General features: G+C 43.6%; 1 protein-coding gene across 1 annotated transcript; it reads right to left on the bottom strand.

Annotated features, from left to right (window-relative positions):
• Positions 1-1,333: 1,333 nt before the first annotated feature.
• Positions 1,334-22,621, bottom strand: LOC142558153 (uncharacterized). Its single transcript, XM_075670314.1, has 3 exons — positions 22,489-22,621; positions 13,833-14,013; positions 1,334-1,419 (listed from the first exon to the last, which is right to left on the bottom strand). Exons 1-3 carry the CDS (start codon positions 22,570-22,572, stop codon positions 1,352-1,354), a joined length of 333 nt encoding a protein of 110 aa, XP_075526429.1. The 5' UTR covers positions 22,573-22,621; the 3' UTR covers positions 1,334-1,351.
• Positions 22,622-23,443: the final 822 nt, after the last annotated feature.

The raw sequence follows: 23,443 nt of genomic DNA, 5'->3' as shown, positions 1-23,443 counted from the left end.
CCTTGGATTACCTGTTACCTCATTCAAGGATAACACAAAGCGTAGTAACCAAGCAAGACGCAGCAAAACGTCACGCCCAACCTGTGATGTGTGTGTGTGTGTGTGTGTGTGTGTGTGTGTGTGTGTGTGTGTGTGTGTGTGTGTGTGTGTGTGTGTGTGTGTGTGTGTGTGTGTGTGTGTGTGTGTGTGTGTGTGTGTGTGTGTGTGTGTGTGTGTGTGTGTGTGTGTGTGTGTGTGTGTGTGTGTGTGTGTGTGTGTGTGTGTGTGTGTGTGTGTGTGTGTGTGTGTGTGTGTGTGTGTGTGTGTGTGTGTGTGTGTGTGTGTGTGTGTGTGTGTGTGTGTGTGTGTGTGTGTGTGTGTGTGTGTGTGTGTGTGTGTGTGTGTGTGTGTGTGTGTGTGTGTGTGTGTGTGTGTGTGTGTGTGTGTGTGTGTGTGTGTGTGTGTGTGTGTGTGTGTGTGTGTGTGTGTGTGTGTGTGTGTGTGTGTGTGCGCGTGTGTGCGTGTGTGCGTGCGTGTGTGTGTGTGTGTGTGTGTGTGTGTGTGTGTGTGTGTGTGTGTGTGTGTGTGTGTGTGTGTGTGTGTGTGTGTGTGTGTGTGTGTGTGTGTGTGTGTGTGTGTGTGTGTGTGTGTGTGTGTGTGTGTGTGTGTGTGTGTGTGTGTGTGTGTGTGTGTGTGTGTGTGTGTGTGTGTGTGTGTGTGTGTGTGTGTGTGTGTGTGTGTGTGTGTGTGTGTGTGTGTGTGTGTGTGTGTGTTTTCGCATGGGTGCCGCCATTACACGAGTGTATACGGTATATGGGGTTCTGCTTTCTTGAACGTGAAGTCCTGAGTCTGCAATGATTCCCAATTGCGGTGGCTGCATTCCCGTAGAGGCGGAGTGCAATAATTTGCTGAGCACTTAGCAATATGTGTACTCTATAGAACACAACGTGGTCAAAAAATTAATCCTTAGTCTCCCATTCGATCCTCTCGCGAAAACGATTACGGACTTTCGGAATATGACACTGCAACATGATTAACCATGAAAACAAGAACTTCAAAAATTTACTCTGCAAAAAGAAAAAGAGACCTAGTTTACAGTCAGAAATTTCCCACAGATATTTTTCTCATTCCTTATCTTATGTTCGATTATAGCTTGGAAAGGGCGTTGAGCAGTATCGGCAGCATTTTACGCAAAATAAAATCGGGCTACTCCCACGCCCCACCCATCACCAATCAGAAGCAAAATTTTACGCCGAGCTTCTGTTCGAATAAAATTTTTTTATTATTCCTTTGGAAAGCACGTCCCGCGTTGTTCAAACGCAGACGCCTTGTCAAATACGTCCTCTTGACAACATTAGATGAAAACTGAAATTTATTTTCTCTTTGCTCCTGGAGCTACGCAGATTTTGAGCCCTTCTCCCATGTCCTTGCATCTATGCGCTGCAAAAAAAAAGTAATACAAAACAAAGTGCGCGATTAAAAAAATTGCCTTTTCCCAATTCCCGGCGATTATATCACGCTATGAAAGAATAGACGATGGCACAGCAATGATTCTTGAACAATGCGTTTCTTGTTAACTGTGTGCAAACCATGCGAAATTGATGTCATACAGTAATATACATAGTTTACTGCCAACCGGTAATAATTACCCGCGCTGAGACAGCACAGAGTACAATAAGACCAAGATGGAGGCCAGGACAGGCGATAACTATATTCCATCTCACCGTGGAGTTCTGTGAAGCGATAGCTCGGCTCGTGTTAGAGAGAGAGAGAGAGAGAGAGAGAGAGAGAGAGAGAAGGATGCATAGAAAGGCAGGGATGTTAACCAGAGGCAGTTCCGGTTGGCTACCCTGCACGGGGGGAAGGGTGAAGGGGTATAAGAAGAGAAAGAGAGCGGAGGGGGAGATAGAAAGAAATAGAGACGAGCACGACCAAACCGCATACACTACAAATACACTACACTTAGTGTTTTCGTGTTAGCCAATCAGTAACTAGAGCCGGCACAGGGAAGGCGACAGATCCCGCCCATCGTGAGGTATTAATCATTCCGTGCAGCTTCTATAGTAAGCGCGCGCAGGTGGCGGAAGATGGAGCGCTCTGTATTTAGCGTGAGTCTATATTTAGCCGTGTCGGCTGCGACTATGAAGATGACGACAGCAATTCAGAGGGCGCGCTCTGTGTGTGTTCTGTCGGAATGACTGCTTATGCAACCACCTCTGTGCTATACTGCTATACTGGATTTCATTTAATCACGGTAATTAAATACATGCGAATTGGTACCCCCAAAACATCTCTAAAATCCGCCAGACTGTTGGTCGATCCTCCAGAGTAGGTACGTGCCAATTTAAGTTCGCCATCATCCTAATCATCTTCATAATCATCTTCGTAATCACCATCATCATCATCATCATCGGTCCACTCCGTTCGCTTGATTGCCATGTTTTACGGTGACAGTCAACAATTTACGAGTGGCGACTCACTTTAGTTTCGTGAACTGATGCAACCTGCTCTGAATATATTTAATCTAATTTACCCTCACCCCAAGTACATCGTCCCTTTCCCTGCAAGTGCTTGTTAATATTTTTTTTTCTCTTTTCTTGTTGGCTGTCCTAACCGGAGCTGCAGTGCAAAGAGTTGTTGGGAATTGTGACGTGTAGTATACGGAGAGGAGACGACGCTCTTTCAGCCCAGTCTACGAGCTGCCGCCTTGTGACCGCTGAAGTTAGCTTCACTTTAGCTGTACGTGCGCTGGGCGTTTCGTGAACCCATCGCACGCTGCGACACGAGCCAGGGTTGCCTTCTAAATGATATCCGCCATTTCCAAAGAAAACTTGTGCTTCATTCGAAACACAATCGCGTAAAGCAGAGCAGAAAATAACCTCACGGCATTGTGTATGCCATGGGCCCAGCTAGTTTATTTTGTAAATTTGAGGACTTACATACAAGCGGAACGTTTCGATGCGTTTTCCAACGCGATCTTTCATGCTTCGCGTCTACTGGCACGTTAACGGGAACCAATTTTTCCAGGACACCACTTTGAATTACTGTTATCGCTCCTTCTGGATGCTCAACAGAGTGCCAAAAACATATGGCGCAGGTTATAAATCACCGTGGATTATTGCAGGAATGGAGCCGTTAGTAACATCGTTTCTGGGCCTCCATCTCAGTGTCCTATGTCAAGTGTGCTCTCGCTAACGCGAATTATATTTCACCTTAGCGAGAGATACTTGACAGCTAGAAGTTGCCGTCCATGAAGTCAGTTTTGTAAAGCAGCACGCAAGGTTTCCGTGCCTTCAGGAGTGTAGAATGAGCAGAATGTAGTCTTGTTTATAATTCCCGCGGCAGATGTAGTCACTGATTGAAAGATACTAAAGGGCCGCTGTAGGCGAAATACAATATATTGGCCAATCTAGCTCAATCTAATTGGCATGTCTGCCAGCAGTGGCGTAGCAACAGGGGGGGCCGGGGGGCCGTGGGCCCCGGGTGCAAGGGGCCAGAGAGGGGGGGGGGGTGTCATATGCGTCTGAAGACACCCCTCTTTCCGCCAGCTACACCCGGGGAGGGGGTTAACAGAAGACCTATGGGCCCCGGGTGCCAGACGACCTAGCTACGCCACTGTCTGCCAGCTTGGCCGTCTCGCTCAAATTCATTTAGCGTTGTTTCAGGACTGCGCGCCCGTTCCATTCCAACTCCAATCCGGAATCTTGGACTCCCCTTCCATTCCCACTCCGTCTGTCCGACTGGTTCCATCATTCCATTTCCCCATTCCACTCTGGCAGTTTAATAACGTGGAATCATTCCGAAATCAATTGAACTCCGGAGTTGCCACTCCGCCTCTCCTGGGGCCCATACACCTTCAGCAGCACGCCCAAGACGTTTCACGTATCCCACTGCGGCTGTGTCACTTATACACTCTACCTGATAATTTTTGTTTCGTCTTTCTCGCTTCATTGTAGCTATCATGCGCCTTTCCAGAAAAAAAAAGGAGGCATTTCTATGGGAATGCGCGCAGTGACCGAAAACGCCGGTTATCTGTCTCTTGAATTATCGGTTGCCTAAAAACCACATTATGCCGACGTTTTTCGTAGAAAACATCTTCTGATACCGAAAACGCTGCCGCAAATGCTTAACCGTCAATCAGATTATTTTTTGCTCGTTGATTGTCCTTCGGTTTCCTTTCCCCAGTTCTAGTGCGCACGCTCTATATAGCCCTATTTTCCTTTTTTGCTTACCTATTATTATTATTATTATTATTATTATTATTATTATTATTATTATTATTATTATTATTATTATTATTATTATTATTATTTCACGCTAAATAGGCGTGAAAATATGTTCACCTTACATTGCATTAACATGTATTTAATTTTCCTTTTGTTTGCACAATGTTTTGTCGTCACTAAGGTTACGTATGTATGTACATACACTGACCTCATCGCTGTTGCCGGCGCTGCCAGGCCTAGTCACACAAGCCATTTAGGCTTCGACAGGCCCGCTTGCTATGTATTGTTTGTTGTGGTGCATAAATAAATATTATTATTATTATTATTATTATTATTATTATTATTATTATTATTATTATTATTATTATTATTATTATTATTATTATTATTATTATTATTATTATTATTATTATTATTATTATTATTTACGGCAGTCGGCGGCGATTCAACAACCGCACATTAACGCACATATTTTACAGGCTCGCACGTGTTAACATCCGAGAAGATTCTACTGCTGGATTGGGCCTTCATCCGGTTTTCAAGCAATCACCACTTCAGAAATGTCATCGCAGAAGGCTTTCGGGAAATCACACCAGCCTCTGGAAACCCTGGCAGAAACGCCTACTTAAACAGCCTGCAGCACAGGACGCCCTGCAGTCGGCGACGATTCAACAACCGGACATTAACGCACATATTTTACTGGCACTGTACTTACCTTGTGAATCTAACTAAGGCTGTTGGCCGCCGACTGCAGAGTATATCTTGTTGAGTGTTATTATGGGCAATTGTATTGCTTGTAACAAACTGCTACCCGATGATGGTCGTTTCGTTACTTGTTCCGAGTGCGGGAACCCTTACCATTTGGGTCAACATTGCTCAGGTCTAGCTCAAAATACTTTCGCAGCGAAGAGTCAAAGTAAACGTGAATCATGGGTGTGCAAAACGTGTCGCGCGGTAAAGCAACGAAGGGGGGCGGGCTCATAGTCTACGAGTACGACTCCACCAGAGGAAGACAGAAGCCACGTTAATGTCAGAGCTGGCAGGTATTAAGCAAACTTTGACCTCTTTGCTGACTTTACACGGAAAAGTAGATTCTCTGCTCCTCCTGAAAGCATAATTCACGAACTTGAGCATAACAATGACAGACCTAGAAGGAACAGTCTCCGTTTTGTCTAAACAATACGACATGGTGTTAGCACAGCCTTCCGCAAGTAAAGAACGGGAAGCTGCGCGTGAAGCACAAATTACTGTCATGAAAACGCAACTGGAAACACAGGCGGAACAGCTGCAGCAGCTGCAACAGGATCTAAATGAGAGCGAACAGTATGGCAGAAAAGTGAATATGGAAATTGAAGGGCCACCTGTCAAACACGAGGAAAACCTAAAAGAAGTCTTATCGAACATAGCCAGCAAACTGGAGCTATCGGATTTCTGTAGCTCTGATATCGAGGCGTTGCATCGCTTACCAAACAAACATAAGACGAACCCAACAGTACTAGTACGTTTTTCTTCCGTGACCGCAAGGAATGCGTGGTTTGATGCGCGGGGCAAGCTAAGACGCTTGCATCAAATTGGACAACTGCCGAGACTTTTCATCAGTGATAATCTGACAAGAATGAACCGAAATCTGTTCTGGCGAGCTAGAACTACAGCAAAAGAAAAGAACTACAAATTTCCGTGGGTCAAGGGCGGAAGTATTTTCGTGAAGAAGAATGAAGATGCACCCCTGATCCGAATTAATCTATAGTCTAGCCGATATTCTTAAAATTTCATAAGCAACATGGCACCGAATTTTTCCTCTGTCTCAAATTTCAATGTGTTCAAAGATATATTTGCCACCAGCCGTGAACACGGTTTCACAGTAATTCGTATTAATATCAGAAGTCTACGAAAATATTGGGAGGAATTTAGAGAGGTAGCGGAATCAGTCGCAGATGTCGTAGATGAATTTTTAATAGTGGAAACAAATGTACCAGAGGACTGCACTAACATTTACAAATTAAAGGGTTACAAAGCCTATTTCATGTCACGACAGAAACGACGAGGAGGGGGTTTAGCATTGTTTGTTAAGATAAGATATGACACTGTGGTTACGGACATGTCTTTAAGCCACGCCGAAAGTTTGACAGTAAAAATTACGCTTACTAACACAGAATTATTGTTGATAGCCATTTATCGTCCGCCTAATAACAGTGTCACACGGTTCTTGCGTGAACCTGAAGAAATTTTAGAAGGCCACAAAGCAGCAGATCAGATTTGTTTGGCGGGTGACCTAAACATTAATATATTGAACATCAGTTCGACTACTGTGTCGGATTACCTCTCCATCTTATCAAGCTATGGCTTACAAGTGACTATAAATCCACCTACAAGAGAAGAACTCTAGAACTCTTACAAAATAGACTAGTATCCTCCTGTCTAGACCACATAGCAATTAGAGCACCGAATTATTCTTTAGCGGCATGTATCATAAGGCGAAAGATAGCGGATCACTATTTTGTCGCATGTCGCCTTAAGGCACTTTTACCCCTGCCCGAAAAGGACAAATCAGAAGAAAAACATGATAGTAATCAACTAGAAGTGCAGATTTTCAACAGGAAAACATTTGATCATTTGATCGCATAGTTTGACTGGGCGGAAATGATTAAGGCTTGTAATTATGCTAAAGTTTATGAAAAATTTTGTGAGCAGCTGAAAAAATTTGAGTTTTCTAGTATGTACACAATAACTAAAAAACAAAGGAAAAGTTACCCCTGGTTCACAGCCGACATAATGAGAGCTATTTCCTACAGAGACTGGTTGTGGAAAAGGAGCAGGCGTGCGCCGAAAAATGAAGACTTGAAAACGGAATGTAAGATTGCGAGGATAGAGTCGTTGCCCTTTTGAGATCAGCAAAACGGCGGTATTTCTTAGACAGATTTAATCAAGCACACAAAAATTCTGCAAACACTTGGGCTTTAATAAATACGCTCCGAGGCAGTACTGCGGCACCTGCGAATTTCTTAGAATCCTTGTCAGAGAAGCCAGATATAGTGGTAGATAATTTCAATAATTTTTTCACGCGTTTTTCTAATACTGCGCAGTCGCAGAGACACACTTGCTCACTCAAACAAACTGTTCAAGCATCTGCTTTTTTGCCCACGTTGTCGAAGGAAGATCTGAGGCGAATAATTATTAGTTTCCGACCTAATAAACAACCTGGTATAGATGGATTGGCTGTGGCCACACTGAGAAGTAATTTTGGTACATTAGCAGACATAGTGCTTTTTATGATTAATGGTTTTATAAGCACCGCATCAATTCCGGAGACATTAAAAATGGCGATTGTTAAGCCCCTGTATAAAGCAGGAAAAAAAGATGAAGTTCAAAACTATAGAGCTATCTCTTAGAACGACAGAAAGCTGAGCTAGTTGGTAAGGATTCATTATGCAAAATAGAAGTGAGGCGTGCAGACAGGACACAAGAGTAGAGAAGTAGACAACACGAACGCGTTCGTGTTGTCTATTTCTCTACTCTTGTGTCCTGTCTGCACGCCTCACTTCTATTTTGCATAATGACCTATCTCTGTTTTGCCTATACTCTCTCAAATACTGGAAAAGTTTCTCTTTGATTGTGTGACTTCCTTCTTAAGAGATATTTTCAATCCTAACACCAAGACAGTTTGGATTTGTTGCTGAGCGAGGTACTATTACACTGTTAGAAGAGTTCACCGATGAATTATATTCTGCTCTAGATAAGAACCTGTATAGTTGTGCTTTGTTTTTGGATTTAGCAAAAGCGTTCGAAACTGTAAATCACGATATTTTATTGGAAAAGTTGTTTCGTTTGGGTTTCAGGGGGCCCTTTTTGATCTTATTTGCAATTATTTCCATGATAGATCACAAGTGGTCATGGGCAGTAAAGAAATTGTTAGCGCTAGAAAATATATTACAGCTGGGGTTCCACAGGGATCCGTGTTGTCCCCTCTTTTATTCAATTTATTTATGAACGACTTTCCCAAGATAATTACAAAAGCCACTGTGTATCAATATGCAGATTATACAGTTCTATTCACTCGTAATATGCATTATGAAGAAGCTATTAGCGCCCTACAAAATGCAGTCCATAAGGCTATGCAATGGTTTGAAGAAAACTGTGTCTATATCAATGCTAAGAAAAGCAAAATCATGTGCTTTCGTAGTCCATTAAAAACTCAAAAAATAAACTTGCCAATATTTCTACATAATGAACATTGTATTTCATGTAAATGTACTGCTATAGAATATGTGGAGACATTCAAATACCTGGGAATAACGTTCAACAGCGGCATGTCTTGGCAACATCACATGGCGTTTTTGTGTGGCAAACTACGTAGTGTTGCATATTTACTTTCCAACATAAAGGGTTTAGTACCTCTACCCGTCAAGAAAATGATAGTGCATGCACTAGCATACAGTGTGCTGAGGTATGGGATAACGATCTTCGCCATTTGTACAAAGCACTGGAAAAATCGGATTGATAAACTACTAAAAAATATATTAAGAAATGTGGCTTATGGTACTACACTTAACCACAATAACATTTTTCAGGAATTAGGATTTTGCACATTGGAGGATTTATTTACCAGAACTGTTATTATGTGGCATAATTGGAGCGATGAATTCAAAGGGGCATACGATGCACCTCGATTGTTAAAAAATAAAATAACGTTTTAAGGTACCCTATTCCACTACTAAGTGTGGTGAAGCGAGAAGAAGTGTATACATCCCAAAAATATTTAACGATTTGGCCGATGAATTCTTTTTGGCAACTTCGAAAAAACAGTTGAAGAAATTATTGATGAAATGCTAAAATTTAGTCCTGATCTTTACTTAAGTTGTTTATGTGTTTCTCTTTATTTACTGTGTCATTGTCTGTTAACGGGTAATACTACCAAACATTCTTCTCAAAGTTGAAAAAAAACACGTATTATTATGTAAATGTCTACCTTTTCACTTTTTATGTAAATATGTAACCACATCGCTGTACCGACTCTGCCGGGCCTAGTCGCACAAGTCCTCGTGGACTTAGACAGGCCCGTTTCTTTGTTTTGCTTTTGGCTGTGTGTCAATAAATGTTATTATTATTATTATTATTATTATTATTATTATTATTATTATTATTATTAGTATTATTATTATTATTATTATTATTATTATTGGAGAAGCAGGGTAGACCAGATTACAAAAAACATTCTTAAAAATGTGGCATACAATTCCCCAGTAGTAACATCTGCAAATATCTTCCGTGAACTTGGCCGACCGAATTTTCATTCATTACTTATAGAAACAGGTGTCGTTAAACATCTCTGGAATACCGCTTTCAAACAAAAAAGTGTCGCCGCAAGAGAACTTAGAAAACATGTCCGTTATGTAGTTCCTCGTTCATCTACAAGGTATGGCGCGGCCGGACGCTGTGCTTACGTGCCTGACCATATTTAACAAATTACCTGGAGAAATTTTTAACGCGACATCAAAAAGCACGCTCAAACACTTCTTAAAGCAGCTATAGTAAAATTAACCTCTTAAATATTTTTGCATCGCATACCTCTTCAACTTCTTTTCTTATAAGTAGATAACCAAATGTTATCTTGTTCCTTTCAATTGTTTTGTCATTCGTTTCATTTTTTCCTACATGTCTCATCAATTTTTGTATATTTTTTGCCTTGTCTATCATCTTCATAGGCACGGACCTACAAGCCAACTGAGGCTTAGACCGGCCTGATTGTGTTGTTTTGTATATATTGTGGCAATTGTTGTTGTTGTTGTTGTTGTTGTTGTTGTTGTTGTTGTTGTTGTTGTTGTTGTTGTTGTTGTTGTTGTTGTTGTTGTTGTTGTTGTTGTTGTTGTTGTTGTTGTTGTTGTTGTTGTTGTTGTTGTTGTTGTTGGTGGTGGTGGTGGTGGTGGTGGTGGTGGTGGTGGTGTTGTTGTTGTTGTTGTTGTTGTTGTTGTTGTTGTTGTTGTTGTTGTTGTTCGATAACACTAATGAACATGTCCGAAATAAATTGATACCTCTTTTCAAGTACCGCATTGGCGTTCTGGCGACCATTGTCCAGCCCTCTCAAGTAAACCTCAACTCATACCACTAGAATCAATTCGTATTCAGATCTTTTGTTCTTCTATAAGGTGGTCGATGGCATTATGCATTGCCCAAAGCTTTTTAATCATGTGCAATTTTCCGTGCCGCAAACGAATACCAGGCAGCATTCCGCATTCTCTGCCCGTCCTTTCTTGCATTAAGGATTCTAATCAGTATTCTGCCTATATTGACGTATTTCAGAGTTCATTTCATGCGTTTTGTATAAATACAGGTTGTCATGCTGTATGATTAATTCCACTTTACACCCACCTCCTCGTTTTCTGTTTCCCTATTTGTTTCTCTGTCTCAAATTGTTTCGTCTACCACATTTGTTCTTAGACATTTTTGCTCGCGCGTTACTTTTTAAGTGCACCAGTACGAAGACTCTGTAGCTGTTCCTGGACACATTGATAAACATTTGATTGATTGATTGATTGATTGATTGATTGATTGATTGATTGATTGATTGATTGATTGATTGATTGATTGATTGATTGATTGATTGATTGATTGATTGCAGACGACTCGCTACCGAGCAATTGAGGAAGCATCAGGCGGGTAAAGTGGCATGAATGTGTAGTTCAGAGTTTGCTATCTGTGGTATTTGTGGTAGTTTCTCCCAAAATACCTAGAGGTAAATCTGGCGCCACCGCCTATGCGAGTTTCCTAACGGGCTCTGTGTCGTCATGAGAATTACAGCAATGATGATACACGGGGGCGCCAGGCTTGTGTTGACTTTACCTGAAACGTGGATGTGGCCGCACCGATAAAGCGTTTTTAAACTAAAATCTTCCTAAAACGTCTTCGTCCCCCTGTATTACATATTTCAATAAGATTTACTCACCTGCAGCGCACAATCAATCATAAGAAAAAGCAAGGACGGAAGGCAAACTATCGCAAGGCGAGCGCGGACTGTGTCGTCTGTTCTTCAACTTTACCGGCCCGCCGATACTTTTGACGTTTCATATAATCGTACCTTCAAATACAAGTCCTCGAGACTAAAGAAAACGTATTTTCTGTGTAATAAAAGAGATAAAATAGCTCTTTACGTGTTGTTTGTTAGGAAATAAACCATTGGGAAAGACGGAATGACGAACGGTGTTAGCCAGGCGCGTCTTCAAGGTGTCCGGCCCCTCCAAGAACAATGCCAAATCCCAAGACATCATATCCCGGCATTCCAATTCATACAACAGCGCAGCAGCACCGGATTTCCCTCTAGGTGATATAGAGCGAAACACTATGCACGGAAATGGGGTGATTTTTTCAAGCGAAGCACTTGTGGAAAGAAAAGAAAAGGAACGAAGGCTTAGCGAAAGAAAGACAAACACGAGCGCTGGTTGAACAACACGAGCAACGGAATGAAAGAGACAAGGGTGCGCTTTTTACCAAGAACGAAATATGTGTAATTATGCATACATGAGGCAGGCACGTACCCAGGATATTTTTTCGGGGGGAGTCCAACCCAAGACAACTTCTATGCAAATGAAGGGGGGGGGGTTACTTTACTAGTACAAATGGGAATAACGTCCACCACTCACCATAAAAACGCGTAAACCAACAAAAAAGAAGTGAAATAAGGTGAATTTTACAGGTACCCCTATGCGATACACCTCTCATTTACTTGGCAAACAAGGAACTACGTCAAGGAGACTTGCGCAGGGAAGAAGCGCAGGAAGAACACTGCCAAGAACGAGTAAAGAAGCCAAAGTGTAAAATAAAGATTACTTTACTAGAATACACCTTAAAAAAACAGCAGTTTGCAACCAACGCACACAAACCGCGAGGAGTTGTGTTAGTTCGCCAGCCAATCACAGAAGCAAACAAAATCGTTGTCATGCGGCCTTTTCAAAATGGCGTCGTACTTGACAGCTCCGGAGCGTCCGCTATTTTTGAGGAGTCTTTTCATCAGCGGAAGCAATGAGGTGTGCAACAGACTTGGACAAAGTCTGTGGAGTCTGAGCATTTCACTCTTCAAAAGCCTGCAGTGCCGTTCACTTCACTACTGAACCCGTTTTACTCATGAAACTTCACTGCCAACTGAAGTCAAACTTGACAGTGAATAGTTGCAGCAAAGCAAGCATGTTATTTCAGTTCAATAATGAATTAGGCTTTGACCATTCCACTATAATAGGTTAGGCAAAAGGTATAAAATTACGCGCTAATAAATTTATTTTTGCGGCTACCGCCTTCTTTGGGTAAAAAGAAAAGTTTGAAGTATAGAATTATTTGCAGCCTCGCGGAGGAACAGTGGCTGGCTGTTATGAGGGCATGAGCAGGGGGCTTCACTGGAGACTTAATTTGTATCCAACTATAGTAGCGTTTCTTGAATTAGCTCTGGAAGAACAATAGTGAAATATATATTTGGGGAACAATCACGGTTATTTTGAATCCCTCGTTTACTGCTCTACCAAGTGAAGTGCCACAACCAACTCGTGTTGTTATTTGGGAAGTTACATAACGATGCGGGGCTGCTAGTCCCGTACAACCGCGTAGGGCGCAGGACGGTCCGATTCTAGACGTACTGCGCCCAACGCGGAAGGTTGGAAAAACACCTACATAAGCACAGCAGAGAAGTGGATACGTGAGGCGGCTCGAATGATAACTGTAAATGCGTCATTCAGAACACACGGAACTGTTATCAACTTCCTTTTTTCTGTTCTACATTCTTTTTAAATAAAGAGATGTTGATCCATAAATATTTTTATAAACAACGGTTAAATTTGTTAATTTTCGCTTTCCCTTCCTATTTGACTGTTGCCTTGGCTGTCTGTCTCAGTAGAACGCCTCATTTCTCAACCCCTTGCGACTCTTGTTTCCAGTTGGCAATTTTGCACAAAAATAGGCCTACAATTAGGAAAAAACCAGACGAGGTAACGGGTGACAGTCATATTCCCTATGAGTTTAAGGGTTAGTGCAGGGTTTAATGATGGACGCTGTCTGGTATTATTTTATTTTCTACCTTATCTAATCCATATCACGCGTATATGGTTCCGAAAATCTGTCACCGTCACGGCGAGTCGTCACTCTAGGAAATAATGAAGCAAAAGGAAAAGTTAAACGCAATTGGCGTTTTCTCTGGCCGCAACTTGTTCCACGTGCATACAGACTAGCTGGCCCTGCACGAACCGAATCCCATTCCTGGTCCCTGGATTAGTCTAAACGAAGAAAGTTGAACTAACGAAGCAAAAGCGGTGCGCGTGACCGTTGAAAAGACGTTGACAACTGAATGCATCTCGAGTTAATCGCGTGGGCACTGAATCAATGAGGAAACTGGCCTTCACACCCCAGGAGATGCCGATGACTACCGCCATCCAAAAGGAGTGAAAAAGGCAGCAAAACGTTGACCGCCGAATAGCTGTCAAGTTTCAACATTTATTTGGCGGTGCTTTAGGAATGTGTGGGAGAAGTGGTGGCGTGGGCGGGAAGGGGGCAGGCTCCCTCGGGCCCCCCCTTGGGTACGTGCCTGCCGTGAGGTATTATAGTAATTTGTAAATATGAACGTTCCCTAGTGGGCAATGACACCAAACTTACGGCTTTTACAGGGGCAATAGTCCTCGTGCTCGTCAGTCGGTGAGTTGGAGCATCGTTGGCCAATGTCAGCCTTAAGTTGACATAACTTGTTCCCGCCCTTTTTCAGGCAACACTCGCTACTGTCACAGTTCTGTGAACTCTCGCACTGGTCATCGCTTCCGTCACCCCAATCTACGTCGTCCTAAGGAGAAAAAAATAAGAGGCTATTGCTAGGAAAGGAAGCCGGTTATCGCCTCTGAAGCACACTAGTGCATGGTCATACCTCTCCGCCTTTTCCATCGGGACACAGGCCCGGTACTAAAGCTGGCTTGACAGACAAATTATGCCTTATGTTTAAATGAGAAAGTCAGTATCTATTGACTGCTAAGGCATACTTCACAATTTAGGCCTGCAACATTTTTTTTCGTTTTTATTAAGGATTGATTAAGTTTACGTCTCCATAAGTTTACGTTCTAAGCGAAGAAAAGTGATACGCATCTTGGGCATCTATGCCATGGAATCTGGCGTTACGCTGCTGAGAGGGCTATTGCAGGCTACAGTGGCCGCATTTAGAAGGGAGACGGATTGAAAAAAGAAAACGGTTAACGCTTCTGCACTGTGCTTAGCGTGCCCATTTAAGATGCCCAGATGGCTAAACTTTATCAGGCCTCCTCTAGTAACGCGGAGTCTCCTAGAACTTCTGTTACTTTAGAATTAAGTCTATCTCGCATCGATCAGTTATGGAATATACCGCGAACTTGTGAACTGGGCTTCTGCGAGACTAAGTTTTCAGCAACGTACAACGACTTCGCTTTAGCTCAATGCTGGAATTTGCCTGCGTAATTCATTTGTGCCGAAATAAACATTGAGTTCTAAACATTCTACTCCACTACATTACTTATATATATATATATATATATATATATATATATATATATATATATATATATATATATATATATATATATATATGGTTTCCTCATACCCAGACTAACATAAAGAAAACAGAAACAATACAAAGGAAGGCCATTCAATTTATCCATAACAAATTTAGACGTGAAGACTCTCCCTCTAACCGTCTAGCAATTTCTGGGCTCCTTACGCTCGAAGCACGAGCGAAACAGGCACGTTTGAAATTTCTTTATCAACTTCTGCATAATTATATCAAAATTGACATTTAAAATTACATTTCTTATTCACAAACACGACCTACCAGGCACAAACACACAAACACCTTAGTAGAATATAAATGTAATAATAATGTGTTTAAATATTCCTTTTTTCCGGTTGCAATCCGTGAATGGAATATGTTATCGCCTCTCACCACTAACACAGAGTCACTGTCTCAGTTTGAATTAAAAATTGAAAAAAAATTGTTTAGCAGGTTAAAATTGCTAGTGCTATTATTGATAGTGCAAACCACCATGTACTTGTGCCCTGTGTATGTAGTCGGGTATGCAGCGTAGAATATCTCAAGTGCCATCTTATTTTTTTTTTTGAAGATTAGCATGTACTTGTGTTTGGTGTGTACATTTTGTAGTGAAAATTGTTTATGTTTAAAGTGCAAAGCTGACGTTATACATGTATTGATACTTAACATTATCAGTGTTCTTTGTATACGTACATATATATAATGCCCACCTGGTATGGTCTCAGTAGAGTAGGCAGTATTGTAAATATATATATATATATTGATTTTTACTAGTGTAGACAGAGTTGAAGAAAAGGCAACAGATTTCAGCAATTCCTCCTGCTCAGTTCTCATTTAACGGGGTTGCAACATTCTCCAGCAGCGTAGACCACCATCTTGTGTTTGTTTTTTTGTTTTTTTGTTTTTTTTCCTAAGTACTTTTTCCTCAAACGTTGCGCTCACCCACTACAGAAGAATAGCCAAAACAACAGTTATACGTTTGGTGGTTTGGCAGGAAGGCGGAAGGGGGAGCGGACGGTCGAAGAAAGATTTTATTTAAAGTAAGGATTCGAAAAAGAAAATGTGCGGCAGAAGCCAATGCGTTAGCATTGCATCAATATAGCGACACAACGTATCGCCACAGTCGAAACGTGTTATGTATGAGGAGTCTACTGCAGCGGGACTCCCCTTTCGCGCTTTCCTAAGAACACTCGGTGCCATCTAGCGCCGCCGCCGCAAAGCCTGCACGTAGACTCCGAGATGCACGGCGCGGGCGGTGCATGCGAACGCTGAGAAATGTGTTACGCAGCCACCGGGCTTCTCTGTCGCGCTTCTTTCTGGAGAATGCCTCGCCATCTAGCGGCCCTGCCGAGAAATCATTGCGTTGCCTCCGAGACAACAAGCGTGGCGCGCACGTGCCTGCGAATTCTGAGAAATGTTCCCTCGCTTGCCGCACACTCAGTGCCGCGTACTCAGTGAACCAAGTTAGCGATAGGTTCGTTGTAGAGCGGCACATGCCCAGCGCATTCATGGTTCAGCTCGCTAAAGCGTTGGCGTGAAAGGCAGTCATTAAAATCAGCACACAGCCGGCCCATTTGTGGTGCAGCACGCTAATGCGACGAGTCGCTGTCCTTGAGAAACCCTCGTGGTGTGGGTTCTATACCACACAGCATCAGATAATTTTAGCGCGCCTTTTTCGTCATTGTAATGCGGCACATTCGCGATGCCACACACCTAGTCACCTAACTGGCGTCAGAGACGTTCATTGAAGAGCGGCGCCCACCTACTGGCGCATACAAGGTAACCCAAGTTGGCATCATTGAGGTTCATTGGAGCCTAGTACAGACCAAGGGGCACACACCCAACACTCCAAGTCGACGTAGAAGAGTGTTTTCTTTTTCTTCGACCTGCGGTGTCAACTGGTCCCGCGTCTACAGTGATTCATGTCGGAGTGAAAGTTTGTTGAAGAGCGTCGCGTATGTACACATTGGCACATACTGGGTGACTTAAGTTGGTTCGATGGTTGGTTTCGAACCCTGTTCAATCAGCACAGCAGCGTCCACGGACTACCCAGTGACCCAGATGGCGGGAACACGGTTAGATAGAAACACAGACACATAGACAGACACATGGATAGAGAGCCCTTGGAAAGTCTGTCAAGCACCCAGAGATTGGATGCGCTTTATAGACGATTACAAGGAAGAAGACAGGACCGGCGCCTGCCCTGTCTTCTTGCTTGTGATCGTCTACAAAGCGCATCCAATCTTTCCAAATACAATGAACCAACTTGCCAAACAACGCATTCTGCTAAGCACCCAAAGGATGCTCACTCATTAAAACGAAACATCTGCGGCACCCGGCGGCCAAAAAGCTTGCCGAACAAATACGTGAGCTCTTATTTACACACACCCCCGGCTGGTGAGTTCCTTCTCCTGCGTCTCAAACCAGACGCGTGCCGTTCCCGCGAGGTAAAATGTCACGATAGCGAGCACGACGGTGTGTGTATAGCGGTTGCTTGTGTTCGAGCGTTCGTATAGCTCAAGCCAGTCTCCAACATCGGTGTTGTCGGTGCCGGAAAAGTCTCGCGGGTAGCGCAGCTGTGCCAGGAATACGGTGGTTGAGGGTGACGAAGTGCCCGAGGCATTTTTGTCTTGAGCCGGAATTGCAGATGCAGCCAAGGAGCGCCCGCTGTGTAAATCTGTCTCGCGTCTTGAAGAGCCCGCAACCTCCACCAAAATATTACGCAGTTCAGAGAGGTTCAAAATGTATTTGCAGGCTATTTACTGCGCGTTCAGCGAGATGGAAGACAGGTCGTGCGAAATCAGCGAGTGTCGTCGCCTTGTGTATACTGTCCTCAGTTTCCTCTCTGGCAGTGTTTCGTAACAATATTTATATGATAATTACATAAATTCTGTGATACTGGAGAAATACGACTCTTTAGATCAGGGGCTTCCAAACTACGGCGCGTGGGCCAAATTGGGCTCGCGATGACTTCCCGGCCGGCCCAGAGCCGCTCAGCAGGCGGACTGTTGTTGTTGTTGTTGTTGTTGTTGTTGTTGTTGTTGTTGTTGTTGTTGTTGTTGTTGTTGTTGTTGTTGTTGTTGTTGTTGTTGTTGTTGTTGTTGTTGTTGTTGTTGTTGTTGTTGTTGTTGTTGTTGTTGTTGTTGTTGTTGTTGTTGTTTCCACAAAGCCTCCTCGTCGACTCCACCTAGAAGTTATCCGCAAGGCTTGGTGCCATGGCGCTCTTCCTGAGATTCGGTTGACTTGTGCCATAGACCACGGGATTAAAATCAAGAAAATCCTGATTGAGTGGCGTGAAAACGAGGCGACCCTCATCTACGAAAGCGAAGTTGATAAGGATAAGACGACATCGTACAGGTCAGTTACACTAACGTCGGGAACATATAGAATAGTAATACAAGCCATAAAGTTAAAGTTGTCAAAGTGAATGTACAAAAAAGTAACGTATTGGGGGAACTATATACAAGAAGGCTGGCAACGGTAATTATCATCTCGTCAAGACCGGGTATCACTTCGGTCTAAAGTCACATTCGGCATAGAAATCTTTCATATGGATATTGATTCGTGCAAAATGCCTTTAGAACGAAATGGACAGTTCTGCGTTACGGTCCTCCCCTCATTTTTTCCCACAAGCTCGCATTCGCATAAGAAAGAAGCAGAATCAAATGGCAGGTCATCGTCGAGATTTTATTTTAGAGCGATAGCTATACTACCCCAGGTACAAACCCATAAAACGCCTGGTTCAGTGAATCTGACTTTCTAGCTCAGCCAAGGTCAAACTGGCACTTAGCATGCCACTATACCGGCGGTTGCGTGGGCGCCCATATCTTGAAAGCGATCTGCGATGTGGACAAACTGCGCCAAGTGCTGGTAACTTCGTATGCGATGTGCTTTTGGCGCTCAGTTCGCGTTGAAGCGAGACGCAGCATGAAGGTCAATTCGCTCGCTGCTGCTGCTGCACCGAGAAACGTCTGCGTGCTGCCTTGTGGTGCAATTGTATATGCGATAGTTGCTGACGGCGCCGATCAGCGTCTGTGTCCCTTCCCAAAAAAGCAAAAGCGTGCTATCGGTCGACAAACTTCGATTAACCACGTTCAACCACGGCACATTTTTATTGAGATTTCGTAATTTGTTTCAACTGGACTTGGGAAGCCAGTAGGTGGCCTTCGACCAAGCCCCGCGAGCCGCAGAAGCCAGTTGGCCCCTAGAACAGGGGCTCCACCCGCATACATCACTCATATTATATGAGTCAATCAGGTTGTTCTCTCTCTCTCTCTCTCTCTCTCGCTCTTACGCTATTGCAATAATACGTTTTGCCTGCGCCGCTTTATTCTTGGCCGATCTCTCCCCATTTATATAGCATTTGCCACGCACTTTGAGGCTATAATTACCATCATCACCAGCATCGCTGAGTACATGACAGAAAACATCTGCGAGTGGCAGCATGGATTGCGCACCGGCTTTTGTACGATCTCGCAGCTGATCGAGTTTCCCTGCGGCATCGCGTCAGCACTAAACGGCCGTGGTCAAACAAATGGATGTCATGTTTGATAACAATGCAAAATTATTTGATTCCGTGTGTCACATAAAGCTTCTTGGTCAAGCTTCGTGAAGTTCTCATAAATAATAAACTGGTCGCTTGGATAGCTGACTGTTGGCGTCTCGGGCATGTGTCTGTTGTCTGATCACCAGACTATTCGTATGATATTGACAAATTCGAATCTATTAGAATAAGAAGCGATAGGATTCAATCGTATTTAGCGCGTACCACCGCTACTTTTCCCGTCATTGCACGCACATTCTTTATCGTAGTAGACACTGAAACAGACGCGTATGCGAGGGCCATAGTACGAGTTTGCATACAATTGTTCATTCTTCAACAGTTATCGCAGCGCCAATTTCACTCATTGATCAGCCTGCACGTATAGTGCGCTGTACTCACCCCCTGAGCATCGTTCCTTTTACATCTCGTCGGAATATTTGTTAACTTTTCCTTTTTTTATCAGGAACATCAGAACTCTGGAATAACTGTGATGCTGCTTTGAAACTAGTTTCTAAAGGATCAACTTCACAAAACAACTACCTAACCATGTAACCCACTAGCTTTGTTGTTCCGTTAAGCCGTGCAAAATGCATTAGTTATGTTGTTTTATTATACATAGCATGACTAACCGAGTTACGTTAGTCTCTGCACCATGTTTCAATCTCACATCGCGTAACACCTTCGACGCTATGCGAACAACATTAGTTATGACCTGTTTCATTCTATATATATGTAGGATGCGTATATAATGGTCTCTTTATGACGATAGCTGAATTATGTTGGTTTTTATGTCTCGTCCATTAAATATGTTTATTGCACGCGCTCCTGCAATGTCTCGCAATGAGATGGCAGTACGTGTAAATAAAATAAATCGAATGTCGGTACACGCTATAAGAGCATTCTGGGGGCCTATTCTTTAAGTGTCCACGTGGCGGACATGTCAATTTCGTCTGCTGCATGATTTCTGATTGGCTGGGCTGGGGTACACGTCGGAAAAACACAGCCCCCCCCCCCCTCTAGCCAATCAGCACCTTCAGCAGCAGGCGAAATGGATATGTCCACTAGATGGACACATACAGAATAGGCCCCCTGCTGTCCCAGTATATGAGTTCGGCGTCGGGAATAACCCCCGTATTCATAAATGCATCTTAAATTGAAGCCCACGCTTGACTTGATTTAAATTAGGCCTGTCGTGAACGCACCGAATGAAACGCAATGAGCGTCTTGGGCACGTTCACACGAGGCGTCATTTATATCAAGTCAAGCATGGGCTTCAAGTTAAGATGCATTTCTGAATACGGGGGTAAAAGGTCCGTCGATGTCTGCTGATATTTTCGCACTCGAAGTAAAATGTGACGTCACGGAGACCACGGCGCCTCACCGCGGCAACGCGAACGACCTGTGTCACGTGCTACGATTCTTCGGAGCGAAGCGCTCCGACCATATCGGCGATGTTCTTCTGTCATCATCATCATCATCATCATCATCATCATCATCATCATCATCCTGGTTACGCCCACTGCAGAGCAAAGGCCTCTCCCATACTTTTCCAACAACCCGGGTCATGCACTAATTGTGGCCATGTTGTCCCTGCAAACTTCTTAATCTCATCCGCCCACATAGCTTTCTGCCGCCCCCTGCTACGCTTCCCTTCCCTTGGAATCCAGTCCGTAACCCTTAATGACTATCTTCCCTCTTCATCACATGTCCTGCCCATGCCCCCCCCCCTCCATTTCTTTTTCTTGATTTCAACTAAGATGTCATTAACTCGCGTTTGTTCCCTCACCCAATCTGTTCTCTTCTTATCCCTTTAACGTTACACCCATCATTCTTCTTTCCATAGCTCGTTGCGTCGTCCTCAATTTAAGCAGAACCCTTTTCATAAGCCTCCAGGTTTCTGCGCCGTAGGTGAGTACTGGTAAGACACAGCTGTTATACACATTTCTCTTCAAGGATAATAGCACCGTGCTGTTCACGACCTGAGAATGCCTGCCAAACGCACCCCAGCCCATTCTTATTCCGTTCTTCTGTCGCGAAGGGTTTATTTCGCATGTTCCGACTTCGAGAATCAGCAGACGCAGCAACCGCCGCTGTCTTACCAGCGAGAGCACGTGAACACGTACGTCACATCCTGCTCCCGCGCTGCCATTGCTCAAATGGAGCTTCGCTGCAAAAATACCAAAGTCACCTAAATCTGCCAAAAAACAGGGTCAATCGCCACTGCCCGCAGGAGTGGTTTCTTGAAACAAGTCGCGCTAGCAATCCCGCTTAGGCGGTACCTTAGGCGATGGCCGAGAAGTCAACAAAGTTTCTCAAGTTACTACAGTGCAAGCTGCTAGAAAAAATACTAAAGAGTAATGTTAACTTATCTTTATCGCTGATATGCTGTACATGACATTGCTTCCGTGCCTGAACGGCCACTCCTACATAGGGAGGAGGTCTTGGTAGCCATAAAATACGTAAAAAGGAATACTGTCGGTGGCATACGCCACTCTGACGTTCACTAATCGCCTGGCTGTGACGTCAGGGGTATTGAGTACGTGTAGTCCAGTCTGGTTAACTGTTAATTCATAAGTAAGAGTTGTGCTGTATTATACAGGAAACAAAGGCTCCACCTAGCAGTGCCAATTAACTTGTCTCACCCGCCGTGGTTGCTCAGTGGCTATGGTGTTGGGCTGCTGAGCACGAGGTCGCTAGATCGAATCCCGGCCACGGCGGCCGCATTTCGATGGGGGCGAAATGCGAAAACACCCGTGTGCTTAGATTTAGGTGCACGTTAAAGAACCCCAGGTGGTCAAAATTTCCGGAGTCCTCCACTACGGCGTGCCTCATAATCAGAAAGTGGTTTTGGCACGTAAAACCCCAAATATCATTATAACTTGTCTCGTACGAAAAGGGCCCGAATACCAGAAAGCACCTGACGTATGTGTAACGTCACACTGACTTACCGGTGATCACGCTTCGACCCAAAATTCGATAAAAGGAAAGTCTGGCCTTCATTTTCCCGAGTAGTCTTTTAGTGATATGATGCACTGATTGTATAGTTTTCTGTGATAAAAGTATAATCCTGCAGTTCATGAATAGATATTGCCTGCCGTAATGCACTCCAAGGTGTCTGTCATGTGCACCTTATATGCGCATAATTAATTATCACCAGCTCTCTCTCTCTCTCTCTCACTTCCTATTGCAAAATTCCAACTTACGTCTTCTTCCGCAACGGCCAGCTTTACGGAGGTGTCGGCCAAAAACAAAGTCACGGCAACAACGAAAAGCACTGCAAGATTCATTCCGATCGGAGACGCGGCGATCCCACAAGCGTAGTCAGAAGCGGATGCCCTGTCGAGTGCCAACAATCTCGACTCTTCCCAAACAAAGAAGCTTTCGCGTGTGGGTTTTCTACCCGGAAGAGTGACGCCATCGCGAGAACCTTAAGGATATATTTTGACGTGCAAAAGAAGAAATATGCAAAGAATACTTAGTGTATTTTTCTGCGTCACTGTAATGGCTTTTTTTTTTCTTTTCTTTTTCAAATAATTCCAAGAATAACATTCCCGGCCGATGTACTGAATGCCGACGCATGTATCGAGAGAGGACTCGATTAACCTTTCGACGCATCGCAGCTGCTCGCGCTTAGACCAGTGATTGGCAGAACAATATTCAGCGTACGAATCTTTTTTCATAGAGAGATGTGCAGAGCAGTGCAGAAAAACAAGCGAGCGAGACGAAAAAAAGAAAATGGAAGCGCGTCGTTCACGACACTCCAGCTAAGAGTTCGGCCTCGGTTGCAATAATAAACGGATAGGCAAATGTTAGCTCAATTTATTTATAGCTGGGAGCTTCGAAATGGTCAAAAGCGTGGCTTCACATGAGAAGAGTGCCTCTCTTATATATGCAAGAAAATATTGCAAATGTAGGACGTTGCATTCGCACCGCAAGCATGGAAATTCGGTACCAGCTCCCATGACGTATATGATACTGACTGCTTTCTAATAGGAACTATTCACATGAAGTCATAGCCGCCATCTTGTTGTCCTCTTCAAAGCTTACACAGTGCCGTTTCTGGTAGGTGGGTCGATACGCCTCAATTAACGTTTTATTTGGTTAGAAAATATATATACAACATAATTTAACATTCCACCTGGGCCTCTAGCATGACTT

The sequence above is a fragment of the Dermacentor variabilis genome, chromosome 9, assembly GCF_050947875.1.
Source record: "Dermacentor variabilis isolate Ectoservices chromosome 9, ASM5094787v1, whole genome shotgun sequence".
Lineage (NCBI taxonomy): Eukaryota > Metazoa > Arthropoda > Arachnida > Ixodida > Ixodidae > Dermacentor > Dermacentor variabilis.
The sequence above is the reverse complement of the archived record's forward strand: the minus strand, read 5'-3'. Positions and strand labels throughout refer to the sequence as shown.

Excerpts from the sequence above, each read along its gene's own strand:
- LOC142558153 (XM_075670314.1), bottom strand. The coding sequence starts at position 22,572 with ATGAATCTTGCAGTGCTTTTCGTTGTTGCCGTGACTTTGTTTTTGGCC. Across the intron at positions 14,014-22,488 it reads TGGCCGTTGCGGAAGAAGAC|GACGACGTAGATTGGGGTGA; the intron begins GTAAGTTGGAAT and ends TTTTCTCCTTAG. Across the intron at positions 1,420-13,832 it reads CTATTGCCCCTGTAAAAGCC|CGCATAGATGCAAGGACATG; the intron begins GTAAGTTTGGTG and ends TTTTTTTTGCAG.